The sequence below is a fragment of the Ranitomeya imitator genome, chromosome 9 (genome assembly GCF_032444005.1).
Source record: "Ranitomeya imitator isolate aRanImi1 chromosome 9, aRanImi1.pri, whole genome shotgun sequence".
NCBI lineage: Eukaryota > Metazoa > Chordata > Amphibia > Anura > Dendrobatidae > Ranitomeya > Ranitomeya imitator.
The window spans coordinates 135,406,634-135,433,445 of NC_091290.1; the positions used below are offsets into that span (position 1 = coordinate 135,406,634).

Sequence of the window (26,812 nt, forward strand, 5' to 3'; positions counted from 1 at the left end):
GCTAACCTAACTGGTTATGGTAAAGATGTAAATATCCCTTAAAGTGGACGGATCACTGGATTTTTTTAACATTTAAACTGAGTGCCGCCACACCACCGATTTTGGAACAGTTTTCCTTTTTCTTTTGTGCCCCTCCATTCCACAGTTATTCCTCCTGGTAATAATTAAGCAAATTTTACCGTGAAGCAACTGGGCGTATACCAAAGAACTTTTGGGGGCGTGGCCACGTTTTCATTGGCCAGGGGAAAAACACGCCCACAAAGAATCTTTACCGTATATGCCTAGTTGATTGAAGGGAAAATTTGCACCGTTAGTACCAGGGGGCATAACTTTCGAACGGAAGGGCACAAAAGTAAAAGAAAAACTATTCCACAATCGGTGGAACAGCGAAAATTGGAGGGGACACTGTTTAAATAAAGAAAAATATCCAGTGAAAGGTCCTCTTTAAATGGCATCTAAAATTAAGCATAAGTAGTTTTGCTATGTTTTTGGCCACTGTTTTTAATAGTTTTGAGGTGGGAATCTGAGAACCCTCCCTATTGCTCGGAGGGAGAGGCAGAAGCACTCACCTTATGCTCAAATATAAGCACAGCAATGCAAAGGCTTTAAGGAAATTCGAAGGTGGGATTTTATTGAGGCTTTTGCCCCTGTTTCTGATGTCTAAGGGTATTTTAACACAGTTCATACATTATATGTATTGTACGGGAGGAGGAGGTGAGCTGTGACATCCCCTATTGTGAATGGTGGATCCTGTGTTATCTACTGTATATAGAGGTGTTATCAGTCATTATACAGGAGGAGGAGGTGAGCTGTGACATCACCTATTGTGAATGGTGGATCCTGTGTTATCTACTTTATATAGAGGTGTTATCAGTCATTATACAGGAGGAGGTGAGCTGTGACATCACCTATTGTGAATGGTGGATCCATTGTTATCTACTGTATATAGAGGTGTTATCAGTCATTGTACAGGAGGAGGAGGTGAGCTGTGACATCACCTATTGTGAATGATGGATCCTGTGTTATCTACTGTATATAGAGGTGTTATCAGTCATTGTACGGGAGGAGGAGGTGAGCTGTGACATCACCTATTGTGAATGGTGGATCCTGTGTTATCTACTGTATATAGAGGTATTATCAGTCATTGTACAGAAGGAGGAGGTGAGCTGTGACATCACCTATTGTGAATGGTGGATCCTGTGTTATCTACTGTATATAGAGGTATTATCAGTCATTGTACAGGAGGAGGAGGTGAGCTGTGATATCACCTATTGTGAATGGTGCATTCTGTGTTATCTACAGTATATAGAGGTGTTGTCAGTCATTGTACGGGAGGAGGAGGTGAGCTGTGACATCACCTATTGTGAATGGTGGATCCTGTGTTATCTACTGTATATAGAGGTGTTATCAGTCATTGTACGGGAGGAGGAGGTGAGCTGTGACATCACCTATTGTGAATGATGGATCCTGTGTTATCTACTGTATATAGAGGTGTTATCAGTCATTGTACGGGAGGAGGAGGTGAGCTGTGACATCACCTATTGTGAATGGTGGATCCTGTGTTATCTACTGTATATAGAGGTGTTATCAGTCATTGTACAGGAGGAGGAGGTGAGCTGTGACATCACCTATTGTGAATGGTGGATCCTGTGTTATCTACTGTATATAGAGGTGTTATCAGTCATTGTACAGGAGGAGGAGGTGAGCTGTGATATCACCTATTGTGAATGATGGATCCTGTGTTATCTACTGTATATAGAGGTGTTATCAGTCATTGTACAGGAGGAGGAGGTGAGCTGTGACATCACCTATTGTGAATGATGGATCCTGTGTTATCTACTGTATATAGAGGTGTTATCAGTCATTGTACGGGAGGAGGAGGTGAGCTGTGACATCACCTATTGTGAATGGTGGATCCTGTGTTATCTACTGTATATAGAGGTGTTATCAGTCATTGTACAGGAGGAGGAGGTGAGCTGTGACATCACCTATTGTGAATGGTGGATCCTGTGTTATCTACTCTATATAGAGGTGTTATCAGTCATTGTACAGGAGGAGGAGGTGAGCTGTGATATCACCTATTGTGAATGGTGCATTCTGTGTTATCTACTGTATATAGAGGTGTTATCAGTCATTGTACAGGAGGAGGAGGTGAGCTGTGATATCACCTATTGTGAATGGTGCATTCTGTGTTATCCATTTGTGTGTTACTTGTCACTGTAACCCAGTCAGTAAGGATACACAAAATAAATTTCTCACAAAAACTTGATATAAACAATAATTCATTTTCTGATGACTCATTCCCTTTAAGAGAAATGGAGGCATGAGGAGACAAGTGTGAGTTCTGCAGTCAAACCTGTAAACGCCTTCTAATGATTGGAACATAAACAAAAAAAAAAGTTGTTTAAATGGCCTTTTATTAGTGCCTCAGACTATAGAAATAAACCATGAATAATCCAAGAATGTTCTAACTTATCTTATTGGATTGGAAGACCAAAGCAGTTGTCCTAGGTGTTCCTACCCTAGATACTGACAACAAGCGGCAGTGAAGGTTTTCTGTGCAGGATGACTTCGTTCTCATCTGATACCATAGGAAATGATTGGTTTCCCGGTGATCCATGCTGCCCCTTTAAGAACCCTGAAGGCCTGCAGTCTTCTTGCTCTTTTCATCATGATGCCGGAGTTATAAATGTCTCGGGGTGTATCAATAAAAGCGAGATCTCCATGCCTGGGGTGTGCTCGGAGCTCTTCTGACACCTCGACACTCTATTTGTTATGTGAAATTGTGGAGCCAGACAGAATGGCGGTCTCGGGGGGGATCCGGGGCAGATATCTCGGCGTATGTAGTAGACGTACAGCTCCTCCTTTTGTATGTAGAATATTTCAGGGCAAGCACGTGCCACAACCGCCTGCCTTCTCCGGGACGGAGACATTCAATAAAAAGCTTTTAAAGGCATATTTTTAAACTTGTAACAGGAAAGCTTTTCTGTGTTAAGACAATAATTCTCTTAACAGCATTGATCAAAATGTCATTGTTTTATGAGTGTACAATACCTTCTAATGGCATACAACAAGCCATTAAGGTTATACACCTCCGTAGCGCGCATGGCTTCCTGGAAAGATGGCTACGGCGGCCAAATGAGCAGGAATATTTAGATGCTCTTAATAGGTTAAGCTGCGAGTCCAGCTGTAACTCATTCCGAGCCGCACCGGAGAAAATTACATTGGGGTGGGCTAAAAATAAAGGAATAAAAACACCGGAGCTTATGGTGACTGGGGTCAGCTTCCCCGAGGCAGAGCCTTCATCTAAATTTATCTTCAGAGGATTTAAAAATCGAGCAATTTACTCCCGAAATAGTATTAAAGGGGGAAAAAAAAAACATAATACCTGCTCCAGTAAGAAGATAACAGGCTGGATTTCCTAACAACAGCAGCACAAGATCAGTGCCCCCGACGTGACCCGGACGCCGTCTGTAGTCCATCACCAAATTCACCAAGGTTGTTCAAGGGTGGAAAGCTATGTGTATGTATGTGTTGTGTCAGACTGGGGTTCTGATCAGGGGACGCGATCCCATGTTTACACTGTGCAAATCCACCTTCTTCTCGCTCTACCCATGGGACACATCACTATCACAGTCTAATAAGTCAATTCTGTCCCCTTCTATGTGTTCCCTGTAGGGGATCTCCACTCACTTCCAAACTTGTGGCTTCATCAATGTCACAGCTCACCTCCTCCTCCTGTACAATGACTGATAACACCTCTATATACAGTAGATAACACAGGATCCACCATTCACAATAGGTGATGTCACAGCTCACCTCCTCCTGTACAATGACTGATAACACCTCTATATACAGTAGGTAACACAGGATTCACCATTCACAATAGGTGATGTCACAGCTCACCTCCTCCTGTACAATGACTGATAACACCTCTATATACAGTAGGTAACACAGGATCCACTATTCACAATAGGTGATGTCACAGCTCACCTCCTCCTCCTATACACAGGTCACAGAGCACGCACACAACATTCTCCCACAGAATATGTCCAGACAATATTGTTTCCTAATCGTGGTTGCTGTATAGCAGGGGTTGGGAATCTTTTTTTTCTGCCAGGGGCCATTTGGATATTTTACTCCATCCTTGGATATTACACTCTAACTCCGCTCATAAAGTACGTCCTTGACTCTGTCACTGGTGTCACGACATTTTCTTTCTTTGCACGTTCCTCAGCGTTCAGTAGTGAACATGGTGCACGTGCTCACAGAGCAAGAAGAAACTAATGAGCCGACGGCCATCAATATACAGCCGCCTGCCCAAGTACTGCGGTCTCTAGAAATCTGCCTGGGGGCCGGATATAAGGTTGAGGGCTGTAAACGGCCCACGGGGCTAAGGTTCCCACCCCTGCTGTAAAGCATGTCTCTAAGAGCTGTTAAAAGAACCTAGGAAAATAATAATAATGTACAGAAAATACAGTAACTACCAGCAAAAAATAGAGATTAGAAATAATATGTCCGTGGTTTTACTGATTAGATGATTCACTATTAAATTCCCCCCCCCCCATCTCATGTTTTTGGGGACAGTTGCTCCCTTGTAGCAAAATATTTTGGGCTCCCCCATGAGTGCAGGACAGGGGCGGTTATTGGTCGTCCCTTGTGCCTAATGGAGTATCCGCATCTAATCATTCAATTAACGGCTCCTGGCCGCACAGAGGCGGAACAGGTAACCATGTAAAAGTTACAGAATGTGCACACGAACGTTCTCTTGAACCTTTAAAGGGATTTTCAGCTGTTTGAAAACCACTGTCCCTCGGATGCTGTTGGTGTTTTCCCGCTTAACACCAAGTTGACAACGTTGCAGCCAGTTGATGAGCACAGCGGCTCTGCTGGAGTTGACTGCATTAGCCTCTGAGCTCACTTATATGTGAGCCTCGGTGGAGACTCTGCACTGGACCTGGAGCCTCGGTACTGGACCTGGAGCCTCAGTGGAGACTCTGCCCTGGACCTGGAGCCTCGGTGGAGACTCTGCCCTGGACCTGGAGCCTCGGTGGAGACTCTGCCCTGGACCTGGAGCCTCGGTGGAGACTCTGCCCTGGACCTGGAGCCTCGGTGGAGACTCTGCCCTGGACCTGGAGCCTCGGTGGAGACTCTGCCCTGGACCTGGAGCCTCGGTGGAGACTCTGCCCTGGACCTGGAGCCTCGGTGGAGACTCTGCCCTGGACCTGGAGCCTCGGTGGAGACTCTGCCCTGGACCTGGAGCCTCGGTGGAGACTCTGCCCTGGACCTGGAGCCTCGGTGGAGACTCTGCCCTGGACCTGGAGCCTCGGTGGAGACTCTGCCCTGGACCTGGAGCCTCGGTGGAGACTCTGCCCTGGACCTGGAGCCTCGGTGGAGACTCTGCCCTGGACCTGGAGCCTCGGTGGAGACTCTGCCCCGGACCTGGAGACTCTGCCCCGGACCTGGAGATTCTGCCCCGGACCTGGAGACTCTGCCCCGGACCTGGAGCCTCTGCCCCGGACCTGGAGCCTCGGTGGAGACTCTGCCCCGGACCTGGAGCCTCGGTGGAGACTCTGCCCCGGACCTGGAGCCTCGGTGGAGACTCTGCCCCGGACCTGGAGCCTCGGTGGAGACTCTGCCCCGGACCTCAGGATTGTGAGTAAAGCACAGGGGTTGTATTTTTTTCGATTTTACAACTGTAGCAGGGGGACAGGTGTTTTTGCAAAACCCCTTTTAAAACTCCATGGCGTGAAGGCACAAGAGCTGACTTGCAGACACCAGACTAGGTGGTGGAGCCTCTTGGTAGCGTAGCTCTGTAGAGACCTCACGTTGGAGAATGGCATGTAAAGAGCTGTATAGATGACAAGCGATCCTCCACTATCTCTGTCTTAAGCAATAATAGGCTGTAATGTGGCACCATTGCTCCTTTCATGTGTGTTAATTCCATGTGTTAATTGTTTATAGCTGTACAGTTAATTGCAGCCTTCCGATGCATTGTATGGCTGAGGCGAAGTCTGAATATTTCTTTCAGATCCCGAGAAGAATGCAGCCATCTCGCTTTGTCAGGCGACCTTCGCTCGCTATGTGCCGCCATAATTACCAGCATTCCACCCTTCTGTCTTGTCCTTCGTAATCACAACACGAGTTTTGATGAACTAATATTTTCAGGTACCTGCCTCTGCCAAGGAATTAATGAGATCTGGTGACACGGTGAGATTTAACAGACAGATGACTCTAGTCTTTGGAATGGATTTTGCTGGTCATACGGAGATAATGATTTTTTTTTTCTCTTCTCCGTCTCTGTACGTCATTCTTCCTTCCACCCTCAAGAACGGCACCCGGTGCCCATTTTTTTTTTTTATATCAGATTTGGTAGATCTCCTGAAATTCACAATCTGTAAAGTATCAGCCTTGCAAACTGTTATTGACTGCAGCTACATTCGGTTCATTATTAACTTGTGTGTGTATCCCTGCAGGAGATGCATCAAAATGTTTTGTTTGTTATCCACGTATTTAACCGCGAGGAATTTTCGGGCTGGGGGAACGGGGGGGTTTTGTAAGGCAGACATGTCTGTTTTATTAGTAAAATATTATCCTCCTGTGTTTTCCGCACATGATCTCTTCCGCGTCTCGTCCTGAGGGTTGTTGTACGAGTGAGAACGGTAACAGACAGTTATTGAGAGGCTTTAAAATGATTTGCCAATACAGCCTTCCCTTTACGGCTCGCTCATTGATCCGCACCGTGATATCGGCGTCTGTCTTTCCTCTCTCTGTTTTGAACCGGATAAGTGTTTTTTGTTTTTTTTTTTATATAAGGGGTGGGGAGGATTTGGTGTAAGCTCGAAAAGCCAAGCACTTCATTTTAATGTTAATCTCAAACATCTGTTATGCCTCAATCATTCAGGTCATAGTTGCGGTTTGTTAAAGGCATCTGACAACAAAAATAAAATAGTCTGATCTGGACGGGTGTTGCCTTCTGTGATCGCCGAAACGTCAAAAAAGTAGGTTAGGACTGCCTGGAATACACTTATTTACTCGTGAGTTGGAAATCTCATTTGACCTCTTCTTCCTTCTTTAAATGTTCTCTGTACTGTTAGAAGAGGTGATCTTATTTGGTAAATAATGTGACAAACAATCTATCGCTCTTACCCCCAAAAAGGTGGTGGCAGTGTTGTTGTTAGTTGGGTCATTTGGTCTCTCCTGTGGGAGGTGCGGGCTGGTTCGTATGATCTCCCCCCGTGGGAGGCACTGGCTAGGTTCGTGTGATCTCCCCAGTAGAAGGGTCTGGCCATGCCGTTTGGTCTCCCTCCTGGGAGGGTGTGGCCAGGCCGTTTGGTCTCCCCCATGGGAGGCCCTGGCCGGGCCGTTTGGTCTCCCCACGGGAGGCACAGGTTAGGTCGTATGATCTCCCCCTGCTGTGGGCGCAGGTTAGGTCGTATGATCTCCCCAGTATGAGAGTCTGGCCGAGCCGTTTGGTCTCCCCCAGTAGGAGGATCTGGCCTGTCCCTTTGGTCTCTCCCTGCGGGAGGTTCTGGCCGGGCCCTTTGGTCTCCCCAGTAGGAGGGTCTGGCCGGGTGGTTTGGTCTCCCCCGCAGGAAGCGCTGGCTGGGCCATTTTGTCCACCCCGTGGGAGACGCTGGCTGGGCTGTTTGATCTCCCCCTGTGGGAGGCGCTGGCCGGGCCATTTGGAGGCGCATTTTTTTTTTTCTTTTTGCTTCTGTTCTCTTATCTGTCAAACTGCATAACAGAGAGGTGGTCTTTAAATTCAGGGCAAGCAAGCCATTGCATAGTGACCAGATTAAGGCTACTTTCACACTTGCGTCGGTACGGGTCCGTCGCTATGCGTCGGGCTGACGCACGTTTTGAAATTTCTGCATGACGTGGGCAGCGGATGCAGTTTTTCGACGCATCCACTGCCCATTCTGAAGTCCAGGGAGGAGGGGGCGAAGTTTCGGCCGCGCATGCGCGGTAGAAAATGGCAGACGCAACGGACAAAAAAACCATTCACTTGAACGTTTTTTTTGTGACGACGGTCGGCTAAAACACGACGGATGCAACGTGTGGCCATCCGTCGCGATCCGTCGCTAATACAAGTCTATGGACAAAAAACGCATCCTGCGAGCACATTTGCAGGATCCGTTTTTTTGCCCAAAACGATGGATTGCGACGGATGCCAAATGACGGAACTGTGAAAGAGGCCTAATGCATACAGGGAAGTGAGAGAAATGCTGTTCAAGCACTTATTATGCTGATAGAAAGCAGATTAGGAGGAACCACCGACTGGTAAAACAATGAGTGGCAAGTTGCAGACAGTTTCTGGACATACATTAGACTGGCATGTGTGCCAAAAGCAGGGGCCCTAACCCCCAAAACAACTTATGACGTATTATTGTCAGTGGTCGATAGGAACTGTATGACGCCCTCTCAGGAGCTGAGCCTGTACCATATTATTGTTCTTAAATTTAGGCAAACGTTTAGTAGTCAAGAAGAAATGAGATGTTGATGAAAGACAACAGAATCGGACTTTACGGGTTTTTGACTAAACTTTAGGAGGTACTTGGAATAGAGAGAATGATATGCCTTGCTATGCTCCCTGGGAAAATGTATGCAAATTAGCTCTTCACCAATAGGGGGCACTTTAGAGCTTTCTTCTTGTATACTGATTATTCCCTGTGATCACATATGGACGTGCGGCTTTGTTAGCGGGCTCGGAGGCTGTGCTATACAACCGTAAAAACCCCACCTCTTCCAAACCACTTGGTGGGCTCCAAACCCATAATTGTCATGTGAGATAATCTACCCGCTCACTCAGTAATAAGTGTACCGTGTCCTTTTCAGGAATCTGCAATAAATCTCCCCCCCCCCAAAATATTTATTGGGGAAGGTTGATCTACCCAGAAAGCTCTCCCTATTGTTGTTTCCGGCCTGGACGCGTGTCTCTCCCAGCTATTTAATTATATGCTGAGAATGCTTTTCTCATGCTAATATGCCTAACCAAATAAGCAGCAATAAAACAGGCAGAGTGGAAAAGGCCCCCTATTCAGAGGCTTTCTCCTTGTGTTTACTCTTTCTAATGAACTAGATCAACCAAAAGCTCATTATTTAGGCAGAACGACAGCGAGTCAAGTGCAGCTCATTTGCTTGGCCCTAGACTCCAGCCCAATATATGCCATGTGCCAAATGCCCCAAAAATGCTCGTTTGCTGGCACGGAGCATAACTATATCTAAAAAATTCCCCCCTTTTTTTTCTTTTACTTTGTACTGACACCAGATTTTCCTTTTTCTGGATTTAAAAAAAAAAAAAAAAAAAAAAATTTTTTTCAGTTCTTTCTTAAGAACTTTTAAAAGTTCTCAAAGTTGAGTTTGTGGAGAAAAAAACCTGGTTATGTTTAACTGGTCTCTAACAGTTTCCAGTTGAAAGCACCAGAGAGGTCAAATTCAGTCCTAAAATAATAATAAATCATAAAAAACCTGCTGTCTTACTGGCTTCCCATTTCTCTGCAGTAATACGGGCGGTGTCACCTGTCTCATGACTGATATTCCAGTTGGGGGTGTCTGGTAACTGTTGTAGCCAGTTGTTCCCACTGATAACCGGATCAGCCACAATATCTTCGGAACTGGAAGATAAAGTTTCCTAGCACTTTGTCTCGACACCGATGAAATGTGACCACTGCAACCAATCGGTGGTTAATGATTAGCTGCAGCAACCACCAGATGCCGCCTTCCGGAACAGGAAGACCGAGTGCCCAGGGGAACATAGGCAGTAGTGTTTAGGTGTGGCAAGGGGCCGGTAGGAATGCATGTGTGTCTTTTAGGACCACTGTGGGTACTTTTTTAAAGCCAATACTTACACCTCTCATTCCAGGCAGGTTTACTAGTTTGTAAATGACCCCGAGGGATCATGCACAAGGCCATGTTACTACACCCATTTTGCAGTATTATTGGGGAAAATGTGTTGAACTTGCCGCACTCCATACAGCAGTGCCGTGTGCCCCCATGCATCAGTGTCGTGTGCCCCCATGCATCAGGGCCGTGTGCCCCCATACGGCAGCGCCGTGTGCCCCCATACGGCAGCGCCGTGTGCCCCCATACGGCAGCGCCGTGTGCCCCCATACGGCAGCGCCGTGTGCCCCCATACGGCAGCGCCGTGTGCCCCCATACGGCAGCGCCGTGTGCCCCCATACGGCAGCGCCGTGTGCCCCCATACGGCAGCGCCGTGTGCCCCCATACGGCAGCGCCGTGTGCCCCCATACGGCAGCGCCGTGTGCCCCCATACGGCAGCGCCGTGTGCCCCCATGCATCAGTGCCCCCATGCGTCAGTGCCGTGTGCCCCCATGCATCAGTGCCCCCATGCGTCAGTGCCGTGTGCCCCATGCGTCAGTGCCGTGTGCCCCCATGCGGCAGTGCCGTGTGCCCCCATGCGGCTGTGCCGTGTGCCCCCATGCGGCTGTGCCGTGTGCCCCCATGCGGCTGTGCCGTGTGCCCCCATGCGGCAGTGCCGTGTGCCCCCATGCGGCAGTGCCGTGTGCCCCCATGCGGCAGTGCCGTGTGCCCCCATGCGGCTGTGCCGTGTGCCCCCATGCGGCTGTGCCGTGTGCCCCCATACGGCCTCCTCTACCCGTGGTTCTGTTGTGTTCTCCAACCTTAATATCGCTATATTATAATGCTTTTTCTGCTCCATCTTCACTCTTATAACACAATTATATTCTCTGTATTGTTTGCTTTGCTGAAACAGTCGGGGCATTTAGAGGCTCTTCCAAGAGACATTAACAAGGAGTGAATAGAAATAAGCTACTTTGGGTAATGTCATACAGACATTGCAACCTTGAGAATCAGTGCCTGACTCACCGAACCTTTAGAGAATGATACAGAGTCTTGAGGAGCATCAAAAGAAAGATTCTTGGCCCCGTGTGTCCTCTTTATTGTACTATACTCAGAGCTATAGGAACAACCTTGCTAAACAGAGCACAAGATGCACATCATCCTTCTTTGTTACTGCCTCTTTAAGGAAAAAAAATCCCGAAGTTCTCAGTCTATGAAACAAGAGTTGATGTCTATATCCTTGCATTATCCATGCTGTTCAGTCACAAACTGCGCTACAGTTGTGCTCACAAGTTTACATACTCCGGCAGAATTTTTGCTTTCTTGACCTTTTTTCAGAGTATATGTATGATAACACCAAAAGTTTTTCTCCAGTCATTAGACATTTATTGTCACACTGCTGTGTTTTCTCTTTTTAAATCAAAATGACAACTCAAAACATCCAAATGACCCTGATCAAAAGTTCACATGCCCCATTTCTTAATATCGTTTATTGCCCCCTCTAACATCAATGACAGCTTGAAGTCTTTTCTGGTAGTTGTGGATGAGGTTCTTTATTTTCTCAGATGGTAAAGCTGCCCACTCTTCTTGGCAAAAAGCCTCCAGTTCTTGTAAATTCCTGGGCTGTCTAGCATGAACTGCGCACTTGAGATCTCCCCAGAGTGGCTCAATGATATTGAGGTCAGGAGACTGAGATGGCCACTCCAGAACCTTCACTGTGTTCTGCTGTAGCCAATAACTGGTCGACTTGGCCTTGTGTATTGGATCATTGTCATATTGGAACTTCCACGTACGTCTCATGCGCATCTTCTGGGCTGATGAGTGCAAATTTGCCTCCAGTATTTCCTGATAACTTGCTGCATTCATCTTTCCTTCAGCTTTGACCAAGTTTCCTGTGCCTTTGTAGTTTACACATTCCCAAAACATCAGCGACCCCCCCCCCCCTCCATGCTTCACAGTAGGATTGGTGTTCCTTTCATCATAGGCCTTGTTGACCTCTCTCCAAATGTAACCTTTATCTTTGTGGACAAAATGTTCAACTTTGGTCTCATCAATCAAAATTACCTTGTTTCAGAAGTTTTGAGACTTGTCTCTGTGCTGTTTTGTGTATTGTTGGATCAATACTTTGTTGCATTTTTCGCCGTAATGGCTTTTTTCTGGCGACTTGACCAAGCAGCCCATTATTCTTCAACTGCCTCCTTATTGTGTATATTGAAACAGCCACACCGCTAGTTTTCAGAGAGTCCTGTATTTCAGCTGCTGTTATTTGTGGGTTTTTCTTTGCATCCCGAACAATTTTTCTTGCAGTTGTGGAACAGATTTTTTGCTGGTCTACCAGTCCGTGGTTTTGTTTTTAAAGCCCCTGATTTTCCATTTGTTAATCACAGTTTGATTGGTGCTGACTGGCATTATCAATTCCTCTGATATCTTTTTGTATCCCTTTCCTGTTTTATACATGTCAACTACTTTTTCCCATAGATCCACTGACAATTCTTTTGCCTTCCCCATTATTCACAATCCAGAAAAGTCAGTGGCTGGATGAAAGATGCAAGAGTCTCTCAGGATCCCAGAAACTTACTCAGCTTTTATGCACACACTGATTACAAGCAAACAGGTCACAGGTGAGGATGTTACCTTTAGTAGCCATTCAAACCCATTTGTGTCAACTTCAGGCCAAAATCACCAGGGTATGTGAACTTTTCATCAGGGTCATTCGGATGTTTGGGGTTGTCATTATGATTTAAAAAAAGAAAACACAGTAGCTTGACAATAAATGGCTTCACCCAACCACTAACCATGAGTGGAGAAAACGTTTTGGTGTGATCATTCATATTCTCTGAAAAAAGGCCAAGAAAGCAAAAATTCTGCCGGGGTATGTAAACTTTTGAGCACAACTGAATGCGGTGTCTTAGGGGTGCTTTCACACGTGTCTGAATTGCCTGTTTACTCTGGTTGGAATGAAGGCTAGCACATGGATTTCTTACATGAATATGTCGTATATGTGCCAAGAAGAATGACATTAGTCACTGGTGTTCATCGGCTACTGCTTTTCATTCTTGAATTAGTATGCTCGATTTTATTGCATATGATGTAAATGGGTTATGAAATTACCCTAAATATTCCTATATTTCCTTGGAGATTTAGGATATCCTTTATTTAACCCCCCCCCCCCCCCCCCCAAAAAAAAAAAAAAAAACTAGAAAGGATCTCAGGATAAGTAAACATTGCTGTGGAAATGAGATATATATATAAAATTTTTTTTTTTTTTTTTAATGGATTGCAATATTTTTTTCACCACGGTTCAACAACACATCATTTTCTGAGTACTGTTAAAAGGAAACTGTAAAAGTCTACCCCTGTAAGCCATATACAATTACATATGGCAGAGCTTTTCTTCCCTGGTAGCATTGCTTCTATTCGAGAACAACTTCCTAACCATGAGCATTCATGTACTGGCGGTGGTTCTGGCACTTTGTTCTTGTACTGACGGTCCTTGCACTTCATTCATGTACTGACAGTGGTTTTTGTGCTGCATTCATGTACTAACTGTAGTTCTGGTGCTGCATTCACATACTAACGGTAATTCTGGCTCTTCATTCACGTATTGATGGTTCTGACAATGCATTCATGTACTGACAGTGGTAGTGGCGCTGCATTCATGTACGGACGGTGGTTCTGGTGATGCGTTCATGTAATTAATTTTTTATGGCTTTTGGGATTGGTTCAGTATGGCAATGTGGCCCTTGGACCAAAAAATGTATTACACCCCTGCCCTAATGTGTGCAAAAGGACAGCATATGTGGTGCTCCTCCTGTATAAAGTGGAGCTCCAGGTTGTATACTAATGCAAAATACATGGGCATACCAGTACACACCAGTCCAAACTAAAAAAAAATTTTTTCCAAACCATCAAGCCAGCTTCTTTAGGATTCACAGTAAATATTTTTCAAATGGCAATTGAAAGAAGTAATCCAAATGCACAGGACGTCAGCGGGCATCTGTTTTGTCTTATCTCCCCCAGAAAGTAATTTGGCCCCACCATCTCCTTGAGTCCCAGTGACCTTACTGGGAGAGATCCATCTGTGCATTAGCATTGCTGGAGGGAAGTGTTTGTATCTTTTTGTCTAAAAATACTTCTCCTGTAGGACTCCTGATCCATGAAAGTTAATTGAAACAATTTCTCGTCCAAGTTTTGGCAAGCGAGGCATGCATTATAAGCATTAATATCTATAAATTGAATTGTTAATGAATCCAGACACTAATAATGAATGCAATTTTGCCGTCTTAACTAGAAAGGCTGAAATTATCAGCTTCTCTGGTAGAATTCCTAATCATTTTTTTGCTTATTAAATAGCAAAGCTATGCTTTTAATAAGCTAATCACTTTTATCTGACCCCACAGGAGTATCCGTCCTGATTAGAAACAGGTTTCCAACTGCAAAGCATGTTTCTTTTTCTTTTTTTTTTTTCCTCTTTCCTCCCCAGCAGGTAACGGCTTTGATTCAACCACGTGGGGGATGGCTGGGACCCTATAGTGTGTCCTTGTGTTAATGTGTGTCTTTGTGAGGGCTGCACATCTCTGGTGGGAGATATACTAACAGGTTACCAATGTTTACTTGACCGTTGCAAGCGGTCATCTTGGCCTATGTGAGTCTCTAATTGCCCTGCTTCAGTATATGCTCAGTACAATAACGATGATATGCATCCATCACTTTTTCAGCAATGTCTCATACAGTGGATGTGACTATAGGCACTCAAGGAACACATCCTGATCCATCACAAGTTAATGGAGGCACTGGTTCTCCTTGTGGAGATCTAGGGTGTCTTAAGTCCTCCATGCACAGACTAATGTTGGCCGCAGCCGGTGATACCAACAGGTTCAGCCAACAGTCTTACTTGTATGGCGGTACCAGCCGACCGATTGTTGGAGGAGATGTCTATCAGACATGTCCAATTTTGGACTGCCGTTCGGGCTGTTCCTCCGGAGATAAGTTGCCAGCCAATGTGTCAGCCGGTGGCTTTCTCATAAAGAATGAGCATTCCCATGTACGGTAGAGTCGGCTGTAATGTCGTTTGGTTGGAAACCATCTAATGTGAATAATCCGCTTTAGGCAGCATTCACACACCCCTTTGTCACGGTCCATGATTCCTGGACTGGCCACAGATCTCCCAAACTCAACTGAATAGGCTGTCAAGTTCAAGTCCACGTGTACAGACCACGACCCATGGCTGTTATTCCTATGAATTGTTGCACTTGGCCTTGGGTCCATTGCAGAAGCTTCAGACCATACTGGAAATAGTTGGCATGATCACACATGACTTTACTCCATTGGAAGCCTTTTGGCTTCAGTTGATCTTCTCTCTTTCTCTGTTCCACCTAACAGCTGTGTTGCCTTATAGTAGGGGTTGTCAGGTTTTGCCAAAATGCTGGGAAAAATTAGCTTAGCATGCAGCGGCAGAAGTAGCACAATCTACATCAGTGGAGGCGCTCGAAAAAGGGACACTGAATATGTGAATCCATCTGCTCACGATCATGTTTCATATGGACTGCTCACGATCATGATTCATATGGACTGGTCACGATCATGTTTCATATGGACTGGTCACGATCATGTTTCATATGGACTGGTCACGATCATGTTTCATATGGACTGGTCACGATCATGTTTCATATGGACTGGTCACGATCATGATTCATATGGACTGGTCACGATCATGTTTCATATGGACTGGTCACGATCATGTTTCATATGGACTGGTCACGATCATGTTTCATATGGACTGGTCACGATCATGTTTCATATGGACTGGTCACGATCATGATTCATATGGACTGGTCACGATCATGTTTCATATGGACTGGTCACGATCATGTTTCATATGGACTGGTCACGATCATGTTTCATAAGGACTGGTCACGATCATGTTTCATATGGACTGGTCACGATCATGTTTCACATGGACTGGTCACGATCATGTTTCATATGGACTGGTCACGATCATGATCCATATGGACTGGTCACGATCATGTTTCATATGGACTGGTCACGATCATGTTTCATATGGACTAGTCACGATCATGTTTCATATGGACTGGTCACGATCATGTTCCATATGGACTGGTCACGATCATGTTCCATATGGACTGGTCACGATCATGTTCCATATGGACTGGTCACGATCATGTTCCATATGGACTGGTCACGATCATGTTTCATATGGACTGGTCACGATCATGTTCCATATGGTCACCTATTCATTTGTTTGGGCACCATATAATATTACTTTACCGCTGCCATCATAGGTGAAGCATGGCTCAAAAATACTTTCCCAGATCAGACCCATAGCGATTAACTTTTTACTGGAGCCTCATTATAAAGAATGAAGAGACCCCTGTAAGTTGGGCATAGAGCTCACTGAACCTACATCAATCTCAATGCTCCCGGTACCTACCTACACGCGACCTCCGATCCTCCCAAGATCTCCTTCTCTACTCCCCTCTCATCTCTTCTTCCCATAACCGCATCCAAGACTTCTCCCGTGCTTCCCCCATACTCTGGAACTCTCTACCCCAACACATCAGACTTGCGCCTACCATAGAAACCTTCAAAAAGAACCTGAAGACTCATCTCTTCCGACAAGCCTACAGCCTGCAGTGATCCTCAACCTACTGAACAGCCGCACAGCCAGCTCTTCCCTCTCCTAGTGTATCCTCACCCATCCCCTGCAGACTGTGAGCCCTCGCGGGCAGGGTCCTCTCTCCTTATGTACTCGTGTGCCTTGTTATCTGCTCATGTTTAATGTATTTGTCTATATTTGCCCCGTATTCACATGTAAAGCGCCATGGAATAAATGGCGCTATAAAAATGTATAATAATAATAATAATAAAATGCTTTTCGTCCAGGCGGGATAAGTTGTATAAGTGTCTCCGGGATACCTCTGGAAGCACTTATCTTGCAGACTTTTATGGCGTGGTGTACAGTCATCCCTACGGGTATTACTAGTATAAAGAAGGACACGTACCTAGATGACCCTTTCCCTGGGTCTGGGTTCCCCACCTGTACCTCCAGTGTAACCCCACATTTCCTGCGCGGATGCCTCGTGTCTTTGGCTTCTCGTTATCAGATAGAAGGTAGGCTATGACTCTGCCACACACACAAATGAAACATTACAGATCTGTTTTGCAGCCACATTTATGCATATTATTCTAAACAGATATATCCACAGGCAGAAGCAGAAGGCGGAGGGTGGGGGGCGCCGCGGCCCGAGCAGATGTTGTCCTAGAGGTGATTGTAATATTCACCGCCGATCCGTCACAGCCTGATTTACACACTTTTCTATTTTGATCAGGGGAGCGGAAGTGAGTGGTTTTATAGATGTCAGCCAACATGCCCAAAACCAACAGTGGCACTTAAAGGGATCATACTAAGATGTATGTTGACGAGGCATCTGCCCTTTCACCACTTCTTCCTCCCTTTAACTCAACATCTCGATATTGAATGGATATCAACTGCTTGTATGGGCAGAAGATGGAAGTGACTGTTAATGCCAGAAAACTTGGCAGTTAGGCTACGTTCACACTAGCGTTCGGCTAGTGTGCGTCGCGCTAGCGTCGGGCGACGCACGCGTCATGCGCCCCTATGTTTAACATGGGGGACGCATGCGTTTTTGCTTGTTGCGTTTTCCGACACGTGCGTCTTTTTTGACGCTAGCGTCGGACCAAGAAAACGCAACAAGTTGCATTTTTCTTGCGTCCGATTTTCGTCAAAAAACGACGCACGCGTCGAAAAACGCAGCGTTTTTGCGTGCGTTTGCACGCGTTTTTCGGTGCGTTGTGCGTCGCGTCGCCGACGCAGCGGCGCACAACGCTAGTGTGAACGTAGCCTATCTGCTTCTTTTTTTTTTATCGGCAGAATAGGCTGATAAGTTGATACCTGTCGGCACGTTTTCAGGCCCCAAGCTAGCGTCATGTATGTAAACCCCCTTTATCGTTGATGACGTCCGTATCTTATAAAACAAAGTCCGCGTCTCCATTTTATAGAAATCGGTCAGTGAATTTTCCTGCTCATTGCTTCGCCCTCTGGCCTGTATCCTCCTTCTTCCTCCGCCAGCCGCCGGCCTCCTGTTAGTGACACGTCTATCGCCAATTGGAAACCATCACATATACCGCTACTCTGCGCCAGCAATATGGCCAAATCTTCATCTATGTAAACTCTTGTAATGTCCTGGCTATGGCTATTGACGACATTTATGCAACCCCCCCATATACATTTATAATCCGTGTGCTGTGAGTATGTATGTGTATGTGTATATGTATGTATGTATGTATGTATGTGTGTATGTATATGTATATATATATATATATATATATATATATATATATTAATAATGTACGATACATATTGATGTTACATCCCTAGAAAAGCCACGTTGTTTCCCCTTCACTTTAAAGACAAAGGCTTGCAGCGGGTCTGTAGAAGGGTTGCAGCGGGCTTTTGGGCTCCATGATTTATTTATGGGGCCTGTGCACGCCGTGTGGCAGGGTGCGATCATTAACGCTCCTGAGACCGTCTCCCCTGAAGGTCTGGAGCTCCCTCTGCTGGCAAGTGCAGGGAATTGCGCCTCGGCTGCTGCTATCTACTGTGCAATCCCTCACAAAGAGACAATATATCGATGCGTAAAAGTATGCAACATCGTCCTAGGTGGATGGACTTTAACATATATATGCATGTGACATTATTGAAAATCATCTTGGTCGTTCAGTTCTTGCATTTTTATTTTTATTTTTTTGCATTTTATGGTTCCTATTTTTTTTTTTTATCACATTTGAATTGTCTGAGCCCATTGTGTATCTAAAATCCTTGCATGTCATTATTCAAGCCGTGTGTAGGAGGCTAGAAGGTTATGTCAGATTTTTGCGCGTGATTGGGTAGCGGGGGGCGGACGAGGGGGCTCTGAAATGCAATTTGGGCTGAAAAAAATGAAATTTGTGTGATAAGAATGTGATTCGGCGGTGGCGGCGGCCCATAATCATATGCGCTTTAATAATCTTTATTTTGCAGGAGTCAGTTTCCAGGGCAACGGAGAGCGGAGCAGCGTCGAGCTCCCCGCTGAACAGCGAGCGGCTGCAGGCAGGAATATCCGTGAGTCCCTGCCCGTCCCTGTAATGATGGCTGCTATTCCTCATGCATCAGATTAATAAGGATTCCTCGGCCCCCCTCTGTTAATACTTCCATTATTCTGTCGCTGTGAGCTGCAGTAATGGCGAGACGTGGAGCCGAGGAGCCCACTAGGCCAGATGGAATATCGTTAGCATTTTTATGTAATTACATTTTTATTACTTCTCTTCTTTTCTTCCCAATCACACAGGCAATGGGGGGACGCAGGGGCTCCATGTTTGCACTCTTTGGCCGTTTGTGTTGGTAACGATATATTAAGAGATGGTTACCCTGAAGACCGTCGTCTCTGCTCGTCCTCTATTTTGTCAGCAGGCCGGTATATAACAGATATATATGCTGCGTCGGCCTTTTTCTCAGGATGCACGGATCATGGCGACATTTTCCCAGGCGCAGCGCACATCCTTCCTTCTCCTACCCTAACGCACTTTGACATTTACACACAGACCCGCCGGCACAGGCAGATATGTAGGGGACACGTCAGCAGATTACCGCCTCTGGATTTCAGGGAGACGAGGGGCCTTTCTACACCTTTTTGGGGGTCTTCTTAGCCTATGAAGGAAGACACAGACGTCGGGGTTTCCCCCAGATGGCATGCTGGAATTGAGCATGCAAAGAAGTGTACATACCACTGCCAAAAAAATGGTTCCCTACACCCCAGTTTTATCAGGAAAAACGAGGAAATATGTTTGGATGGACGTAATTCACAGCCCATATACAAACCGCCATGCCCAGGCCGGGAAATGTTACCATGGGCTCAGGAGACCCGCAGTCAGACCATTAAAGGGTTATTCCCATCCCAAAGATCCTATCCCAGTATGAAGTATGTGTAATATTAATAGGATTCGAAATCTAGTATAGTTCTTCTGATTACCCATGTGCAGGTCCTTGCATTAGCTTAGGTATCCATGGTAACTAACTGTTACTATTTGAGTGGTCATAACCATGGATACCTAAGCTACTGCCATGCCCTGCACATGATGTAAGCAACATAGCGAATCAGAAGAACTATACTACATTTCTAATTAGAGGTATTTGCTAATACTATTATTCTTACACCTACTATAGCCATATTTATTGAATCCTACACAGTCTCTTTAAGCATATTTTGAATTGGTGTGACAGGTTGGTGCCTCATCCCTATTCTTACCACTGAAGTACACTTGGTTTGGATGGTTCGGCCAGTCTTTCCGCCAGCTGCTATCTTGCCCATCTTTCTCATACACTCCCGATCACTTTTATGTTTTCTACTAGATGGTGGCCTGATTCTAACGCATCGGGTATTCTAGAATATGCATGTCCTCGTAGTATATTGCACAGCCCACGTAGTATATTGCACAGTCCTCGTAGTATATTGCCCAGCTACGTAGTATATTGCCCAGCTACGTAGTATATTGCCCAGTCCACGTAGTATATTGCACAGTCCTCGTAGTATATTGCACAGTCCACGTAGTATATTGCACAGTCCACGTAGTATATTGCACAGTCCTCGTAGTATATTGCACAGTCCACGTAGTATATTGCACAGTCCTCGTAGTATATTGCACAGTCCACGTAGTATATTGCACAGTCCTCGTAGTATATTGCCCAGCTACATAGTATATTGCACAGTCCACGTAGTATATTGCACAGTCCTCCTAGTATATTGCCCAGCTACGTAGAATATTGCCCAGCCACATAGTATATTGCACAGCCCACGTAGTATATTGCACAGTCCTCGTAGTATATTCCCCAGCTACGTAGTATATTGCACAGCCCACGTAGTATATTGCACAGCCCACGTAGTATATTGCACAGCCCACGTAGTATATTGCACAGCCCACGCAGTATATTGCACAGCCCACGTAGTATATTGCACAGCCCACGTAGTATATTGCACAGTCCTCGTAGTATATTGCCCAGCTACATAGTATATTGCACAGTCCACGTAGTATATTGCACAGTCCTCGTAGTATATTCCCCAGCTACGTAGTATATTGCACAGCCCACGTAGTATATTGCACAGCCCACGCAGTATATTGCACACTCCACGTAGTATATTGCCCAGCTACATAGTATATTGCACAGTCCACGTAGTATATTGCACAGTCCTCGTAGTATATTGCCCAGTCCACGTAGTATATTGCACAGTCCTCGTAGTATATTGCACAGCCCACGTAGTATATTGCACAGCCCACGTAGTATATTGCACAGTCCTCGTAGTATATTGCCCAGCTACGTAGTATATTGCACAGTCCACGTAGTATATTGCACAGTCCTCGTAGTATATTGCCTAGCTACATAGTATATTGCACAGCCCACGTAGTATATTGCACACTCCACGTAGTATATTGCACAGTCCACGTAGTATATTGCACAGTCCTCGTAGTATATTGCCCAGCTACATAGTATATTGCACAGTCCACGTAGTATATTGCACAGTCCTCGTAGTATATTGCACAGTCCACGTAGTATATTGCACAGTCCTCGTAGTATATTGCCTAGCTACATAGTATATTGCACAGCCCGCGTAGTATATTGCACAGCCCGCGTAGTATATTGCACAGCCCGCGTAGTATATTGCCCAGTCCTCGTAGTATATTGCACGGCCCGCGTAGCATATTGCTCGGCCCGCGTAGCATATTGCTCGACCCGCGTAGCATATTGCCCGGCCCGCGTAGCATATTGCCCGGCCCGCGTAGTACATTGCCCACTGCATGCTGCATAGACAGCATCAATAGTAAAACAGTTGGTCACACAGGGTTAATAGCAGCGTTAATAGAGTGCGTTACACCGCGGCATAACGTGGTCCATTAATGCTGGCATTAACCCTTTGTGAGGGCTGACTGGATGACTGGAGGGGAGTATGGAGCGGGCACTGACTGCGGGGAGGAAGGAGCGGCCATGTTGCCGCCGGACTGGGCCCGTTGCTGATTGGTCGTGGGCATTTTGCCACGACCAATCAGCGACTTGGATTCCATGACAGACAGAGGAAGCGACCAATGAATATCGGTGACAGAAAGACGGTAGTGACCCTTAGAAAACAAATTGTCTATGAGACCCCTGGGTTACCTCTCTCTACAATAAAGGCATCGTCCGTCCAAAATCAGACATGACCGATCCTCACCCCTCACCCACCTGCAACCATGCTGCATACTAGTCTGTTAGCCAAACGGGTCGGTATTGATGGGGTTCGACATGTCCTGCCTCTTTCCAAACGTTCTCTTCATTTGCGGATATAATTTTCTTGATTGAGCAGAGTCGGACGCAGGTCATCTGGCCACTTCTTTTTCCGTTTTTCTAGTACAGGTAGGTGCTCGATCATTTTCCCTACTGTTGGACGTCTCCAGACTGCTTATTACAAAAGTAGCAGAAATAGTCCTGCTTTTATCACAATTGCTGGAAATTCATCTATCCCCGAAAAATAATAAAAAGCGGTGTCTCCCTTCCTCATGCTGTATGTCCGCACGCCTCCTCGCCTTGGCCGTCAGCCTCGCTGAAGCCATTACAATGCAGTCGTCGTAATCAATGTACCACAAGGCGATTCCTGCTGTCATAAGGTGCAGAGCGTGAAAACAGAACAGCAGGGCTGAAGCCAGCGACCGAGGGGCAAGCTGCAGGGCCGGGGCTCGGGGCATGATACTGTACACATCCAATAGCAGACGTATGGCCAGAGGACGGCCAATATTTCCATAGGACGCACGCTGTGCCCCGCGGGGCGCCCGCTCTCTAATGCACGGTGTGATATGGCCGATCTCCTCGTTTATCGCTTAGCGTCTCTGCTTTGCCTGATGATTGCATTTCCTATGAAACACTTTGCAAAACATGAAATTGGAGGGGAGCAAATAAAAAAAAAAAATACAGACTTGCAGAGAAGACATTGACTATATGTTGATAGTTTTCTGAAGTACAGTTAAGTTTCAGAAGTTTTTTTTTTTTTAACTTTTATTGATTATGACTTCAATGACTCTTTGGTTCCATGAGCAGGAAACTCCCCAGATCTCAGTCCCATTGACAATCTGTCATCAATCTTTAAAGAGCGGAAACACATAAAAATGTAGAAATGGTGATAATCTCCAAGCACTGAGCAGAATGGGCGGCCGTCGGTCAGGGTCTGGCCCTGAAACTACTAACCAGCTGCAAGAGGAAGAGCAGAAGTCATCACTGTAAAATAATATAAATTAATAATAGTGTAAAGACTTCTGAATTCCAATCCTCCTTTCCCAGGGCAAAATATGTTGGGCCAGTCGTGAGACCCCCATATATGAGGCTGTCCGCCAATTCTGCTGATACTAGCGGGTTTCGCCTACATTAGTCTAATGCATATGGAAGCCCCAAGGCCTTGTGTCTATCTAACGTCTTAGGGGGTAAACTAGAATGTTCCTATTCACTGAACGGCAGAGAGGACCATGACGGACGTAGCGGCCATACACCGTGTGACGGACATAGTGGCCATACACCGTGTGACGACATAGCGGCCATACACCGTGTGACGGACATAGCGGCCTTACACCGTGTGACGGACATAGCGGCCATACACCGTGTGACGGACATAGCGGCCTTACACCGTGTGACGGACATAGTGGCCATACACCGTGTGACGACATAGCGGCCATACACCGTGTGACGGACATAGCGGCCTTACACCGTGTGACGGACATAGCGGCCATACACCGTGTGACGGACATAGCGGCCTTACACCGTGTGACGGACATAGCGGCCATACACCGTGTGACGGACATAGCGGCCATACACCGTGTGACGGACATAGCGGCCTTACACCGTGTGAAGACATGGCGGCCGTACACCGTGTGACGACATGGCGGCCGTACACCGTGTGACGACATGGCGGCCGTACACCGTGTGACGACATGGCGGCCGTACACCGTGTGACGGACATAGCGGCCATACACCGTGTGACGGACATAGCGGCCATACACCGTGTGACGGACATGGCGGCCTTACACCGTGTGACGGACATGGCGGCTGTACACCGTGTGACGGACATGGCGGCTGTACACCGTGTGACGACATGGCGGCCATACACCGTGTGACGACATGGCGGCCGTACACCGTGTGACGACATGGCGGCCGTACACCGTGTGACGAACGTGGCGGCCATACACCGTATGACGGACTTGGCGGCCATACAGCATGGAAGCCAGTGTTTCCCCGCAGCCCTGTGGCACCTGCAGTTCTCTTCGCCAAGAAGTTTCATTTCGATATGATTGATCTCGGAATTAGGAAGCGACTCGAAAATCCAATTTGGATTGGAGGCTTAAAAACGCCTTTATAAAGCTGCAGTGAAATGTCTGATTTAACAGGAGCACAAATAGCCGCTATTATGTGTTATTAGCAAATGGGAGTTGAGGGAGCCAGCTGCGCCGTGCCTCTGGGCGGGCTGTGCCTCTGAGCGGGCTGGGCCGTGCCTCTGGGCGGGCCGTGCCTCTGGGCGGGCTGTGCCTCTGAGCGGGCTGGGCCGTGCCTCTGGGCGGGCCGTGCCTCTGGGCGGGCTGTGCCTCTGAGCGGGCTGGGCCGTGCCTCTGGGCGGGCCGTGCCTCTGGGCGGGCTGTGCCTCTGAGCGGGCTGGGCCGTGCCTCTGGGCGGGCCGTGCCTCTGGGCGGGCTGTGCCTCTGAGCGGGCTGGGCCGTGCCTCTGGGCGGGCCGTGCCTCTGGGCGGGCTGTGCCTCTGAGCGGGCTGGGCCGTGCCTCTGGGCGGGCTGTGCCTCTGAGCGGGCTGGGCCGTGCCTCTGGGCGGGCCGTGCCTCTGGGCGGGCTGTGCCTCTGAGCGGGCTGGGCCGTGCCTCTGGGCGGGCCGTGCCTCTGGGCGGGCTGTGCCTCTGAGCGGGCTGGGCCGTGCCTCTGGGCGGGCTGTGCCTCTGGGCGGGCTGTGCCTCTGAGCGGGCTGGGCCGTGCCTCTGAGCGGGCTGGGCCGTGCCTCTGGGCGGGCCGTGCCTCTGGGCGGGCTGTGCCTCTGAGCGGGCTGGGCCGTGCCTCTGGGCGGGCTGTGCCTCTGAGCGGGCTGGGCCGTGCCTCTGGGCGGGCCGTGCCTCTGGGCGGGCCGTGCCTCTGAGCGGCTGGGCCGTGCCTCTGGGCTGGGCCGTGCCTCTGAGTGGGCTGGGCCGTGCCTCTGGGCGGGCCGTGCCTCTGGGCGGGCCGTGCCTCTGAGCGGCTGGGCCGTGCCTCTGGGCTGGGCCGTGCCTCTGAGTGGGCTGGGCCGTGCCTCTGGGCGGGCCGTGCCTCTGAGCGGGCTGGGCCGTGCCTCTGAGCGGGCTGTGCCTCTGAGCGGGCTGGGCCGTGCCTCTGAGCGGGCTGGGCCGTGCCTCTGGGCGGGCCGTGCCTCTGAGAGATGGCTTGGTGTTAGGGGGATTTTTTCACACATCATTTTTGCTCTTTTTTTTTTTTTTACATTGTGGCTAAATATTACCAAATACTAGGGACATTTTTTTTTTCTTCTTCACTACTACTGTCTTTTGGCACCGAGCACTTGAGATGAGGCTTTTTTCGTGAATTTTCCTATAGGCTTCTAAAAAAAAAACGTAGGTGTATAAATGTAATTAAAAAACAAAAAATCAGTGTCTGAAATGGGGGTGAAACGTAGCTCAGCCAACTCTGTAAATGAAGGTGATGGATAATGCAAATAATTGGGTGACTGTTATCCCAAATTTATAACATTTTTGATGCAGAAATTCCATACAGCCGCATTACCCCAAGTGGACTGCAGAGGGTGCTGGTGTGAAGGCTGAGCTCTGCTATGTGTGACTGTCCTGAAGCGAGAGCCATCAGACCCCGGGGTGTGCGCTGGATCCGGGCCCCTGTACAGTCACTTCATACCCCCGATGGAGCATTTGTGTCATGCAGCGTCTCACTGTACCTGGGATCTGCTCACTGTCACTGCGCACATCATGCATGTAGTCATTATTTCTACTTCATTCTCATCACTGTTCAGATAAATGCATAAGACACGGGGAAGGGTCACCTGAATGTAGGTTTAGACATTGTAGAATATAATTCCACATCTTTGTTTACCAGCTGTAAAAGCTGTTCCTGCTGAACCATTTTTATTTAAGGGTGTATTGCAATCTCCAAGATCTTATCCCAATATGTTGTAGTTGTAAAAATAATAATATCCATTACAGTAAATGGCTGCCTACTTTCCCCAGTCCCACAAGCTCGCTGCCTCGGGCTAATCCTTGACGCTGATCTCTCCTTCAAACCACATATCCAAGCCCGTTCCACTTCCTGCCGCCTTCAACTGAAAAATATTTCACAGATCCGCACATTCCTAAACCAAGAATCTGCAAAAACCCTAGTCCATACCCTCATCATCTCTCGCCTTGACTACTGCAACCTCCTGCTCTGTGGCCTCCCCTCTAACACTCTCGCACCCCTCCAATCTATTCCAAACTCTGCTGCTTGACTAATCCACCTGTCCCCCCCCTATTCCCCAGCCTCTCCCCTCTGTCAATCCATTCACTGGCTCCCCATTGCCCAGAGACTCCAGTACAAAACCCTGACCATGACATACAAAGCCATCCACAACCTGTCTCCTTCATACATCTGTGACCTCGTCTCCCGGTACTTCCCTACCCGCAACCTCCGATCCTCACAAGATCTCCTTCTCTACTCCCCTCTTATCTCCTCTTCCCACAATCGTATACAAGACTTCTCCCGCGCATCCCCCCTACTCTGGAACCCTCTACCACAACATATCAGACTCTCACCTACCATCAAAACCTTTAAAAAGAACCTGAAGACCCACCTCTTCGACAAGCCTACAACCTGCAGTAACCACCGATCCACCAAACCGCTGCATGACCAGCTCTACCCTCACCT

General features: G+C 47.4%; 1 protein-coding gene and 1 long non-coding RNA gene across 3 annotated transcripts in view; one reads left to right on the forward strand and one right to left on the reverse strand.

Moving 5' to 3' along the window:
* Window positions 1-26,812, forward strand: part of PMFBP1 (polyamine modulated factor 1 binding protein 1) — a 127,751-nt gene that overhangs the window by 18,805 nt on the left and 82,134 nt on the right. The window contains exon 3 of one of the 2 annotated variants that reach the window (XM_069739112.1): window positions 18,884-18,964. The exons of the other annotated variant lie outside the window; for it this stretch is intronic. Within the exon in view, the coding sequence (XP_069595213.1) occupies window positions 18,884-18,964 (81 nt within the window). The remainder of the gene's footprint in view (window positions 1-18,883; window positions 18,965-26,812) is intronic. 2 annotated transcript variants of the gene reach the window in all.
* Window positions 1-26,812, reverse strand: part of LOC138649035 (uncharacterized) — a 36,948-nt gene that overhangs the window by 960 nt on the left and 9,176 nt on the right. The gene's annotated exons all lie outside the window — the stretch shown is intronic.